Source organism: Taudactylus pleione, unplaced genomic scaffold, assembly GCF_031769625.1.
Source record: "Taudactylus pleione unplaced genomic scaffold, aTauple2 ptg000116l, whole genome shotgun sequence".
Lineage (NCBI taxonomy): Eukaryota > Metazoa > Chordata > Amphibia > Anura > Myobatrachidae > Taudactylus > Taudactylus pleione.
The window spans coordinates 25306206-25320000 of record NW_028284518.1 but is presented as its reverse complement, the minus strand read 5'-3'; the positions used below and the strand labels follow the sequence as shown (position 1 = coordinate 25320000).

The 13795-nt window shown below is 43.8% G+C and overlaps 1 protein-coding gene across 5 annotated transcripts in view; it reads right to left on the bottom strand.

Annotated features, from left to right (window-relative positions):
- The window catches only part of PIGN (phosphatidylinositol glycan anchor biosynthesis class N), a 491207-nt gene that overhangs the window by 360343 nt on the left and 117069 nt on the right, over window positions 1-13795 (bottom strand). For all 5 annotated transcript variants that reach the window (XM_088471817.1, XM_088471818.1, XM_088471815.1 and 2 more), the window contains one exon: window positions 2344-2451. In XM_088471817.1, coding sequence (XP_088327943.1) covers window positions 2344-2451 — 108 coding nt within the window. The remainder of the gene's footprint in view (window positions 1-2343; window positions 2452-13795) is intronic.

Sequence of the window (13795 nt, the reverse complement as noted above, 5' to 3'; positions counted from 1 at the left end):
GACATTACGCTGAAGTGGTTGCATACACAGATGCTTAATCGCTCACAGTGGAGGCCATACTCAGACGAAAAATCTGCACCCCCCCCATAGGGCTGGTACACGTTTCGATGGTGTAACTGATGGCGGTGTCTAAAGATGTACCGAGCGGAATTACAGAGTCTATAGATGTTCAAAGTCGGCATCTCAGTCCTTGCACATTCTGGTGCATAATTGTACATCAGGCAGAGGGCTGATACTAGCAATAGCATATAGTCACAGACGTTGTCGGTGAAAAGCGGATTTCGCATCCGCATGGGCATAACTACATGATACTGTGTCAGCATAAACATGTAACTTTCCCTTGTAAATGTTTATGTAATGTCATTTGTGTGTAGAAGATGACTAGCCTTTGAAGATGAGCAGCAAAGGTTGAAAGAGAGGTTATAGGAAATTCTGTCTTTCTGCCCAGCCATAAATGTTCAATTGTATATGGCACATAAGAAAGATGTCCCTGGAAATTACAAGACATCTAGCCAGGCTCTTGCTAAACTAAGTAATTTAGAACTGTGTGTGCTGTTTAGGAACAGAGGCCCCGATTCAGAGCCGGACGCTCTGACAGAGCGCTCGCTCTGAATCAGGGCCGTCTTTCTGAATTTTTAGAGCGGCCTCCTGGCCACCCACAGCTATAGCGAGCGGCCAGGAAGATGGTCGCGATGGTCTTGACCATCGGGCTTGCGACGAGACCCTTGTGGTAGGGTCTCATTGCCGCAAGCCCTGGAGTGCTTTCGGCTCTATCAGAGCCGAGAGCACTCCCATTGACATCACTTGTGATGTCAGTGGGGCCGGCCCCAGATGGTAGGCGTTCCCATGGGAACGCCTCCGTCCGGCCAGCCACGCCCCCGGCATGCCCACCAAAGGGGGCATGCTGTCACTCACCATCGACAGCACGCCCCCTTTGTAGCAAGACCCATAGCGACGGCTTGCCCGTCGCTATCCGGGTCTCGCGCATGCGCACGACGGAGGCGCCTCCGTCGTGCGCATGCGCACTGGGCTAACATCAACCCGCTTGCGAGCGCTCAGCGCTCGCGAGCGGTTTGAATTAGGCCCAGAGATCAAAGAGTCGTCTATACAGATGTGTGTATTCCCTCACCTGATCAGTGTGTGTGTTTATTGACATAAGTCTGTGATCCCAAACTTCTCAACTTCTAAAAGAGCTGAATGTATAATTAAAAGAACTCCTGCTCACTTGACCAAGAAACCCTATAGCTTCAGCCACCTGGACAATACACTCTGAGCTGACAAGGGTTAAAATCACCCCAGGGAGAAGCAGGCATAAAAATGTGACACACTGGTAGTTCAGTGTTCATTCTGCGTGGGGCTATTGAAAGGTACAGATGATCCAGAATTCTCCATTGGGACGGTCCCATCCCAGAACCACTTAAGTCGACGTGGTCTGAGTGGTTTGTTTCTTCCCTTTTATTTTATTTCTGAACTTGCGAGTAATTGTGCGATTCCTTTTTAACATTAATATCCTTGTAACTTTTTGTAACTAAGCTTTGAAGATATTCTTGAATTAAAACATTCATTCTAGATCTGGACCTGTGTTTTTATGACCCAGGCCTCCTATGGCTCATGTTACCTAGTTTTCTAAGTATTGATAATTGTGTGTGCAGGTGGGAGCAGAAGCTCACCTTATGCTTTAGCATTACAGTTTTCTTCTGCTGGTGGCAGTTACCCGGTTTATTTAATCACAAGTGCTGAAGTAACCTTTAAAAGTTACGGGCGGCGATTCTCAAGTTGGCATATCTGGAGGATCGGTTCCGGAGGACCGTGACAGACGTGACTACGGCAAAAGACACTAAAGTGGTTGCAGCAGCACGCGACTCTGAATCAGCCCCCGGGTGTTAACAGTGACATGAGAAACAGGTGTTAATACTGAAAAAATAACAGTGAAAAACAGAGAAGATGTAGGGAACCTTCATCAACAGTGTATTCCACCACCATACAAGCCTTGCAATATTCACCCAGGAATAAGAAACACATGCTTCTGTTCATCCACACTAAAGTAATGCAGGAATACTGGTATTGGGAAATACAAACAGAGAAAGAAGAAATGGGGAAATATTGATATATATGCAGTAAGTGAATTCTTGCTGTGAGATTATTATTCGAGCACATACTTGAACTGAAAATGTATCTCTCAGTCATCAAACTTTACATTAAAAAGATATTCACAATACAATACATACAGTGCCGAACGTATTATACGTAGCATAAGTTAAAGCAAAGGTACAATTAAATCCTTTGGATTCATTTCTTAATCATCAGGGCAGTGCTCACGCATTTCTTAATGTGACCACTTACCTTTTGAGAATGTATCATGAATATCATTTTCCCTTGGGTAATGTACTCCAGCTCCCCAAGCAACCAGTGGTGTGAGGGTTTCTGAAGGATGCCCAGCACCATGGGACCCTACAAAGCAAAACAGATGTTCATTGGTTGACATCTTGCTTTTAAAGCTATTGCACAATGTTGTGGAATATGCTGTAAGTTTATTGATAAAAATAACAGTAAAATATAATATATTGTTTCTACACTGCTCTAACTGTAGAATACAGATCACAAATGACTATATTTGGTCACTAACTTCCCTGAAAATCCATTGCCACTGTATAGCCCATGGTAATATAATTACAACACACATGAAAATATCTGTTTTTGTTTCATAATGTAACTGATAAAATGTCCTTTGGTGGAGATGTTAAAAATTAAAATAAAGTACATTCTACTTTGTCAACATTTTGCTGGTATGTTAGTTGGTTCTATCTTTAACAGTCAAGAAACCACCACTGGGATACGACCACCAGATACTGATTTATGGTCTCGGCTTAACTGAGGTGGAGGAAGTATTTCCTTTGGTATCAATTTTGTTTGGAATTGTGTCCTGCTGTTAAATCTGCTGCTCAACTTTGCTGGGAATTGGATTTAAGTCACCCTATTTCTGATGTTCAATGGTCAACAGTTTATACCATGTCTTTTAAAATGTCACGGTGTTTGAATCACACAGAAATGTATGTTAAATTGTTTTGGTTTTTTTAAACATAGTTTATTACAAAAGATGAGAGACAATACAACAGTGACCTACGCGGATGTCTAGTAGTATAGGTATGCCATATAGCAAAAATAAGCAACTAAATTTGCCTTTATTGTAGCATAAAAAAATCAATAAACAATAGTAGAAACACATCAGATATTATATATATATATATATATATATATATATACACACACACACATGTATGTGTGATATATAGTGAAACAATCTCATCTATGTTTCCTTATATTGAAAAGAAAAGTAAGATATGAAAGAAAGGACGGAAAACAAAAAAGGGCAAGAAAAAGGAAAAGAGGAAAGAGAAAGAAGGGGGATAGGGTGGTGGGTGAGGGGAAAAACCCGACTGGACAAAGCCACAGCAGAACAACTGAAAACAGGGATTAAATATCAAATAATCACACCAACAGATGATCAATTAAATGAGGGGGGAACCTGAAAATAGGAAGTCCAAGGCTCCCAAACCTTGATAATTAGTGGTTACTTAGTATGTGTCCACCAGCGCAAAGTGTCCCCAACAATGTGTCGGAAGCTGCTGGGCACAGAGTTGTCCAAAAACTCAGGAAATTAGTAGTATAAATAAGAGTGATGTGTCCAGCACTAACCTTGTGATAGAGTAATATAAAGAAACAGGATGTAGAAATATGTTAGGATGTAGATAAGAAAGAAGCACAAAGCAAATATGTTAAAAAAAAGAGGAGTAATTTAATGAAACTGGGTATGGGGTAAAAAAACAAGGAGTCACAATGCTGCCTTGTGCAATGTCCAAATGTCCAGTATAGCAATAGTGGAACTAGGAGGATATGACCTATATTGTATACATGGGTTATAAGAGAGCTCCTTTAGGATGCCTCTTTCCGTAGTACACCGGGGGTGTCTACATGAACCTTGTTGGCAAATATAATGGTGCGCCTGTGGCGAGGGGAATGCCCCTAAATAAGGGTGTAATGTCCTTCCTTGTAACTGGGTTGTAGGTTACATAAGGTAACCCTTTGAGGGGGTCCCTTTACGTATGACACTTGTGCCTACATCTCCCTCTTAGCACTATAGTGACAACCTGTGTTCCCGTATTGGCATGTGTAGTCTCCAATAGATGAAAATACAGGAGAGTGCTGTCCTATGCGTATTAGTGAAGGGTGTGGGTAAACCCTTATTCAGGGCGTACCTACCGTATGAAAGATCATACGTCCCCTTACTAAATGTGATGGTGTGGCAACGTGGGTATAATAACAGTGCAAGACAGGGGCGGCGTCCCGCACTCCTGTCCCTACCGTGAGTATGCTCTGTCTCACTGGCACGGCGTCTCAGATCGCCTCCTGCTGACGCACGTGGCTTCTGGTCACCGCTCCTCCTCCAGGGTGCCTGTAAGCCGGGATAGATGATAGTCTCCACATGCGTGTGCGCGCGGCTCCTTGTGTCGTCCGTCCAGGTGCTCAGGAATATGCTGGGTAGCTGCAAGTGTGTCACGTGTGGGCACAACGTGTTTCAGCCTATCGGCCTTTCTCAAGTTTACACCTGATGTGTCCAGATGGATATTTGTATGCTAGTCCACCAATCAAGTAATCTGTGGGCGTATATCTCTGTACCTCCTCCTTATGATGTCATGATGATTCAGATGTAGTGGATACATATGATTGTCTCCGTTAGTACTTGTATCAATCATACAGCTGCGAATGGCTCCTGTTCATCGGGTAGTGGATCACACGTCCTTAAAGTATATGTGTGCACATACTGCTTTCTTAATTTGAAGAATGCATGTTATTCATATTCATGGCAAAATATACAAACACTGATTGCAGTAGTATGCATAACAGTGTATTCAAAAATGTGGGGGATTGGTGGAGGGGAAAATTATATTAGGAAGAATTAAATGAAAAATTAATAAATATAAATGTGATGTATAATTGTAAATGAAAAACGAGGGATAAAAGAAAAAGAAAAGGAAGAGGGGGAAGGGAGGGGGAAATAAAAAGAGGAAAGGAATGGGAATAGGGATGGATATGGGAAATTCTCAATATTAATAGGGGATGTGTATTTATCAATATATGCCCTAAATGTATGCTCCTAATCCCATATTGGGATTGATCACTAACACCAAAGTATGATGAAAGGTATTAGAGGGTATTATTTATAGTCCTCTGTATCTCCTGTGTGGTATTGAGGATGTCTCAATCAGACTTGGAGTGTGGTGTGAAGTAGACTATCTAATTAATATGGTAGTGTGTGGTCACATCACCATATGATTAATCTATAATAATAATATTTTATGATCTTATCAATACGCTGTTGTTAAAATCTACATTAAGGCCTCTAGGTGTCATGGTCTTCAAAGTGAAAATCCACTTCATCTCCTTCTTATCCAGATGATCATATGGTTTCCACCTCTCCAATTTCTGTCGGGTTGTTCTATGGCTACAAAATAGAGATCTGATGGGTTGGAGTTGTGTACCTCTTTAAAGTGTCTGGAGATACTGTGGTTATCATATCCAATTTTGATGTTGCGTATGTGTTCATATATTCTGGTCTTAAGAGGTCTTATGGTCCTACCTATATATTCAAGTCCACATCCGCACCTAAGCATGTAGATGACTCCCTTTGTCTCACATGTCATATGTGTCTGATTGTGAATGTCCTATTTCTCGTATTTGAATGGAATTCTAGTTGTTTCTTTGTGCTTGGATATTGTATGTTTTTACATCCTGCACACTTATTACAGTAGTAGAACCCTTTGGGATGTGTCGTAAATGGTAAAACTGTCTGTTGAAGAGAAGTTGGTTTAATATGATCTCTCACTAATTTCTTATTAATATCGGGGGCTTTCCTAAAAACAACATCGGGTGTAGGATTTAGGATTTTACTGAGGTCATTGTCTTGCAGAAGAATATCCCAGTGTCTTCGTAATATCTGTTTGATTTTATTTGCTGACTTGTTGTCAAACCTTGACAAACTTCTTGAGGAGCCCTTCAGTATACTAGTAATGTATTCCATGGAGTGAATATGCCATGTTTTAGCTATGACCAGACCCATAGTGGGAGCTTCAGATGTCTTCCATGTTGAAGCAATGACGCATCTGGCCACCAGAACCATTTGAGTAAATAATTTATTTTGATGAGGAGATGCCCCAGGGATACATGTAGGGAGTAGGAAATATTTAGGAGGAACCGGAATGCCGAAGATGAAATTGGTCAATGCACCCAATTCCTGCCATAAGGGGACCAATTTCGAACAACTCCACCAAATATGCAAGAACGTTCCATCGGTCATGTTACATCGCCAACACAAAGGGGAGATTTCAGGGTGCATTTTGTTAAGGCAAGTAGGAACGTAATAACATCCATAAAATAACTTGTATGCATTTTCTTTTACACTAACACATATTGAGCCATTCACTAGGTTAGAGTAGATGTCAGTCCAGTCATCGTTTCCGCCAATTCAGTTTCCCAGGCCCTCTCATGGGAATCTCTGTCGTCTGGTGGAGAGGGTAAAACTAAGTTATATAATGAAGAAATAAGTCCTTTAGGGGATGCAGCGTGATAGGCTAAGCCCTCCTCCAGTGTGGTAAGTGACCTGTGGTTAAGTTGCGATGTTATCGTTGAGTGAAAGTGCCGTATTTGTAAGTATTGGAAAAAAAATAATGTGGAATTTAAAATTTGATCTGAATATCTGAAAAAGTAGGGAATGACACGTCTTACGCAATGTCATTTAACAATTTAATTCCATTGTTCTTCCAGTACATTAAGGCAGATGAGTGATGGCCCGGACAAAAAAGGGGGTTGTCAAACAATGGGATTAGAGGGCTAGGATGTGGGGCAATATTATATTGGCGGTTAGCCGCATCCTAAACATCCAGGGAATGAGAAATTACAGGGTGATGCAAGACAGCCCTAGGACAGGGCGTTCTAAGAAGCCATACTAGCAAAGAAATGAAGTGCAACTTAAGCTCGTTAGTTTCTATCATGACCCACACCCTCTCAGATTTGGGTCCATTTCATAATACGCATTGTGCTAATCTAGCAGCAAGAAATAATGATTTAAAATTTGGGACCCCGAGGCCACCACCAGAGGTGTGTCTCTGCATCACCTCACGTCTCACTCTTGGTCGCTTTTTGGACCAAATGAATTGTGCAGTCATTTGTTGTAGATGTTTAAAAACATAAGGAGGTATTCGGATAGGAAGTGTCTGAAATAAATATAATAACCTCAGTAATAATTTCATTATAATAGCATTAACACGGCCGATCCATGAATATGACACCCTCCCCAGGTTTTAAGGTCCTTCTAAAATTGTGCTAACAATTTTGGGAAGTTAGATTAGAAAAGGTGTCCGTATTGTTTGGTAATGAAGACTCCTAACTACTTTAACAGGTATCTATTCCATCGAAAGTGAAAAGATTGTTCTAGGGCATCTTTAAAGTTTTGAGGAATGTAGAAGTCGAGGACCTCAGGTTTTTTCACATTAAGTTTTGTAGCCAGGGAGTGCACTGAGGGCCTGATTCAGAGCCGCTCGTTCGCTCCGAGCGATGTTCGCACATATGCGTATAGGTCGTAATGCGCATGCGCCAACCAGTCAGTGCGGTCGGAAATCGAGCGCTCGCAAAATAGCGAGTGCCTGCTAATTTGAGTGACAGAATGAGGCGTTTGTGGGTGGTAACAGGGAAAGGTGCTTGAAAACGGGGAGTGGAGATCCGAACACAGGCGTGCCAAACGGTCAAAATGGGTGTTTTAAGGGTGTGCATAATTAACAAAGCAGCATCATCGACCACGTCACTTGGTTGTTTCGTAGCCTGAACTGTTCGCATGATTGCGGTAGGAAAATCCTACCACAAGCACTGCGAGCAGTTCAGACGCCTTTCGATGTGCTCGATTAATCAAATAAATAGCGGAGATGACGTAGGATGCGAGCGGCCAGGGGGCGTCTTTACAAAATCGCGAGCGCATGTTTCGTTTGCTCACTCAGACAGAGGGGTCAACAGACCGCAAAGAGCGAGCGCTCAATTTAAATAGCTGGCCCCTTTTTCTGAACGAGCGAGCGCAAATAGGAGGGGAACAAATGAAAGAACACTATCACAGGGAAACATAGGGTATAGATATTGGAGGTTTTGAATAAAGTGATGTAAAGAATACACATTAAATGGTTTTCAGACACAGAGCTGGCACTGGAGGATGATGTGATGAGATTGTAATTAAATACGTCCACTGCGGCTTCAGACGCAGAACTGGCACAGGAGATTGGTATCACAAGATGGTACTTGATGTATGCACTAAGGGCCTGATTCAGAGGCGCACGCTATTTGCATGCCCTCGCTCTGAATCAGGGCGTCCTTCTTTTTTTTTTTTAATTCCGGCCTCCAGGCCGCTCGCACAGCTTGTGCGAGCGGCTTGTCGATGGTCGCAATTATCGCGACCATCGGCATTGTGAGGAGACCCTTGTGGTAGGGTCTCAGCACTCGCAATGCCAAGTGGACTTCCAGCTCTAATAGAGCTGGAAGTCCACTACTGACATCACGAGTGATGTCAGTAGGGCCGCCCACAAATGGCAGACGTTCCTTGGGAAGACCATCGCGACCATCAGGCTTGCGACGAGACCCTTGTGGTAGGGTCTCGTGGCAGCAAGCCCCAGAGAGCTTCTGGCTCTAATAGAGCTGGCAGCTCTCCCACTGACATCACTGGTGATGTCAGTGGGGCCGCCCCCAAACGACAGGCGTTCCTTCGGGAACACCTCCGTTTGGCCAGCCTACCAAACGGGGCGAGCTCTCAATCACCATCGACAGCTCGCCCCCTTTGGTGCGAGACCCGGAGCAATGGAGCACCCGTCGCTAGCCGGGTCTCGCGCATGTGCACGACGGAGCCGGCTCCGTCGTGTGCATGCCCAGTGGGCAAACATCGACCCGGTTGCAAGCGCTCAGCGCTTGCGACCGGGTCTGAATCAGGCCCTAAATACACACGCTATGGCTTTAGACACAGCACTGCCACAGAAGAATGGTATCACAAGATGGCACTTGATGAATGTACTAAGTACACACGCTGTGGCTTTAGACGCGGAGTAAGTATAGGAGATGACTCTGAATGGATTGTACTCAGAAAACGTTCTGAGTACACACATCGTATAACACACTAGGAACACGTTACTAGATAGAACAGAGCTTGGAACCTGGAACGCTACAACAGCAAAATTACACTGGTAGTAACGACGTTGTACAGGCAACTTCCTGTTGTCCAGAGCCCGGTTATATACTCTAAGGTAGCAGTCCATTGAAGGACACTGTCAGCTGACAGCAACCAATGCTACCATTGGGTAAAGGGTTAGTCAGGTGAAAATAGACCGCCATGATGGCAACCGCAGAAACCACATCACGGAGCGAGCACATGAATGTCTTAGCAGACACTAGGTATAATCCTCAGTGCGTCACTCGCAGCCGCACATGGCATCTGACTGCTCTAGAGATCAGAAGAAGCCACCGCTGAAGTGAGTAACGGACGATCTTTTTCTTTATGAATTGCATGAATCAGATCAATTGTCCGTCGCGTATTATCAAGCACTTGTCTCCCAGGTATAAAACCAACCTGGTCAGGATGAACTAGTTTGGGGAGTAAAGGGCCCAGTCTGTTTGCCAAAAGTTTGGCATAGATTTTGAGATCTACATTCAGTAGAGAAAAGGGTCTGTAATTAGTAACTGTTTCCAAGTCACGATCCGATTTCGGTATCACAACTATGCTGGCCAAGGAGGTCAACAAGTCATAAGATGCGCCATCTAACAATTTGTTGAAAAAGGTTTTCAAAAAGGGTGAGAGGACGGAAGCGATTTTCTTATAGTACTGAGGCGTGAACCAATCTGGGCCAGGTTCTGCAGATGTTTTGAGTCCTTTAATGGCCACGAGGAACTCCTCTTCTGTAATATCTGCGTTCAACTCCAACAGCTGTTGCTCATTAAGGGAGGGGAGCAAGTTATCGGAACAGAAGACGGACAAAGAGGGGCTATCTCAAGATTCTCGATGGGGCGAAGAAGTGGATACATTATACAGATTGCTGTAATAAGCAAGAAACTCGGATACTATCTTCTCAGGGTCATAAGTAGTCGTCCCTGACTGTCGCATTCTAATTTTATTAATCAGACCGGAAGCCCGTTTTTGTCTAAGTTTACTTGCTAGATTCAGAGCCGCTCGTAAGCGGCCGTTCGTTCGCTCTGAGCGATGTTCGCACAACTGCACATGTGTATGGGTCGTAATGCGCATGCGCAAACCAGTCATTGCGGTTGGAAATCGTGCGCTCGCAAAACAGCGAGGGGCTGCTAATGTGATTGACAGAATGTACCGTTTGTGGGTGGTAACAGTGGAAGGTGCTTGAAAACGGGGGAGTGGAGATCCGAATGCAGGCGTGCCAAACGGTCAAAAGGGCGTTTAATGTGAGTGCATAATTAGTAAAGGAGCGTCATCGACCACGTCACTTGGTTATCTTTTAGCCTGAACTGCTCGCAGTGATAGCGGTAAGAAAAACCTACCACAAGCGCTGCGAGCAGTTCAGATGCCTTATGATGTACCCGATTAATCTAATAAATACCGGAGATGACGTGTGTTGCGAACGGCAAAGGGGCGTCTTTACAAAATAGCGAGCGCATTTTTCGTTCGCTCGCTCAGACATAGAGGCGTCAACAAACCGCAAAGAGCGAGCGCTTAATTTAAATAGCCGGACCCTTTTTTTGAACGACCGTCAGCAAATAGCGTCCGGCTCTGAATCAGGCCCAGAGTCTGCTTTGTCCGCCTTATCATAGTATTTCTGTTGAAGCTTTTTTAAGATGTTAGATGATTTACGCGAGAGGATAGTATTTAGCCTACCTCTGAGGGCATTTATTCTAGAGAGGATTGTAGATGTGGGGCATTGTTTATGTTGAGCTAGGAGCTTAGAAATCTCAGTTGTGTGTGACGTTTAATCTCAGGAATAATCGCCAGAAATTATTCTGTGCAAGTGTGTATAATATATATATATATATATATATATATATATATATATATATACACACACACATATACACACACAATAATATATATATATATATATATATATATATATATATATATATATATTATTGTATTCAAATGTGACTTGGTTTGTGTGTCCTCTATTTGATCTGTGCTAATACAGACTTAGGAAGAAGGAGCAATTCTGTCTTCGAGATAACCATCTCTGATCTCTACAGGCCATAAAGTTGGGGAGGAGATGGATCCTTCATTTTCAGATGGTCAGATCTGGACAAGCCGGGGCACAGGGTATAAATCCTTTTAGGATGAATGAGAGCAGGGAGGTATGGTATGTTACCTGCTGACTGGTTTCTAAATCCCCATCCACCCTGTTTCAAGACCCCTTACCTCCTATAGACAATTATGTGGAAAGGTGTATCCGATTTCTTAATGTCCAGTGTACAACAAAGAAAGAGTTCAAAATCCCAAGGGTGGGTGCTAATGCAGCTGTGAGGGTATAACTGTGCTTCTCCCTCAATGATAGGTGTTCTTGTGCCTAAGGAGAGTCCCGACGACTGGCCTGGACCCCAATGCTCCTGTGTCTCCTTCACAACAGAGTCTAAGAGGTGGAAAGACAATGGGTTTTCTATCATTTTAATTCCTTTTATTTTCTGAAACTTATTTGTGATATATTTGTATTGTCCATATTTGTATTACCTTTTTCTGTAATCAATAACCTTGGAAATATTTTTCAGATTAAACATTCTTAATCCAGTGTATCCTCCGTGTCCTTGTCAAATTCACGAGCCTGTGAGGTCAAAGCTAAGTACCTATATGTGAGTGTGCAATATTGATACTTGAGGGGAGAACCTAATGACTCCAGTGAACTTCATTGGTGGTGGCAGTACCATGTTGGACTAACCACATGTGCTGAGATAACCATAAATCACTGGTGGTGATTTGAGCTTTTGCTGAAATGTCAATTGAATCCCGTCCACTAAAGTGGTTAGAACAGTATGAATAGATGGGTCAATATCCATCTGACGAGGAGAATCGGGGGGGAGAGGCCCCAGTTCAGGCCGCAGTTTGCACAGTCGCTTTATATCTGGGTGTAAACATAGAGGGAGAGGTGGTAGCAGAAGCCTTTCGTCCTTTGATAGACATGTTATTGTGGCCACCCAAACAAAAGGAGAAAAACACGGATCCACTAGGTAATACAAAACAGGTAAGAGCCTCTGTGAACCGATGTTAAACCATCACATGGTGAGGAGACAGCAATATAAGTGTAAAACACGGAAGTGCACAATTATAACAGAGGTGTGTTGAGAAAGCGTGCAAAATATTAAGTGTGTTAATAAAGTGTGTAGGTCCACTCTGGAGTAAATACTTGAGATTCAGTCAAAGAAATCACATAAAAGTATAATATGTGTCTCAGCAACTGCACAATACATCCATGCTAAAAGGGGCAGACTGTGTACTAGATAATGGAGAGAACCACATACCCCCAGTTTCAGAAAAAGTCCAGCCCAGGACAAGATGAGGAATGCAGTCACAAAGACAGCGCAGGATATGGCACCTCCTCTCAGACTCACCACCAGTGTTGCCAACTCACTGTCCATGGCCCACCAGGAAGGCCAGGATGTCCCAGGAGAGAGAAAATGTAGGGGTGGGAGGCACTGATCACGGTCCAGCCAGGGACCACAGGACCTCAGAGACCACCCCAGCCAGGATAATGTAGTCTAATGAGATCTCCAGCAGACCGCTGACAAGATGGCCGCCAGGCGCAAGCCAAACACGGAGATGCTCTGCCGGTCTCCGCTTCGGAGTCCTCAGACCCTCAGATTTCTGCAAGGTAGCGGAGGTCCAGCAGGTGGGTCGCCATGGAGCGAGTTCAGAGGGTAGCAGAGGTCCACCGATTGTAGTTAGGACACTCCCCACCGGCCGGTCACAGTGGGTGCAGCACAAAATCCAGGGCCCAATTCACTGTGGATGGGTAGGAGCTACCCGCAGGGACGGCAGCATCGTCCCCCGGCTCTGCAACATACACCCCCAACTCAGGGCACAAAGGTACAGGCATGCAGGCTGTAACAGGGATCCGGGCAGCCCAGGAAGATGGTCAAATGTAACTATTTGGCCAGTGACATACAGGAGCTCTTGCAGTGCACATCTGCTCACATAGCTGGCCAGGCCAAGCCTCTTATGCAGATTGTTAAACAGATTGTACCTCACTCCTGACAGACTGCATACCTTTTGGCCATCCTGTACTAAGTTTTGTTGCCGGAATTTGTGGGGTGTATTTTCCATGTTTTTTGGTCTTGTCCTGTTCTACATACGTTTTGGTTGGAAGTATCTTCCCTGATTAATAAAGTATTTAGGTTAACTTTATCTCCATCTCCCTCACTAGCTTTGTTACATATTTACCCTCCAGTGGTTCAGTCTCACTAGAGGTATGTACTGGGACATATATGTATTGCAGCACGAGCAGCTCTAGCCCAACACTGGAAACAACCCCTCCCCCCTTCTATTCTCAAGTCCATTTCCATTTCTCAATGAAGAGGGAATATATACCTTATTCCTCTTCCCCAATAATGCAGTAGATGGCGTGGCAGGTGTTTGTGTAATTGACGGAGAGGGGGTACATTTTGTCAATAACCCATCTTTGTCAGATCCCTTACCGTTTAGCCTAAATGAAACGGATTCCCCTGATTAATATACCCTCTATGTTTGTGATTTGATTCATTTTCACAT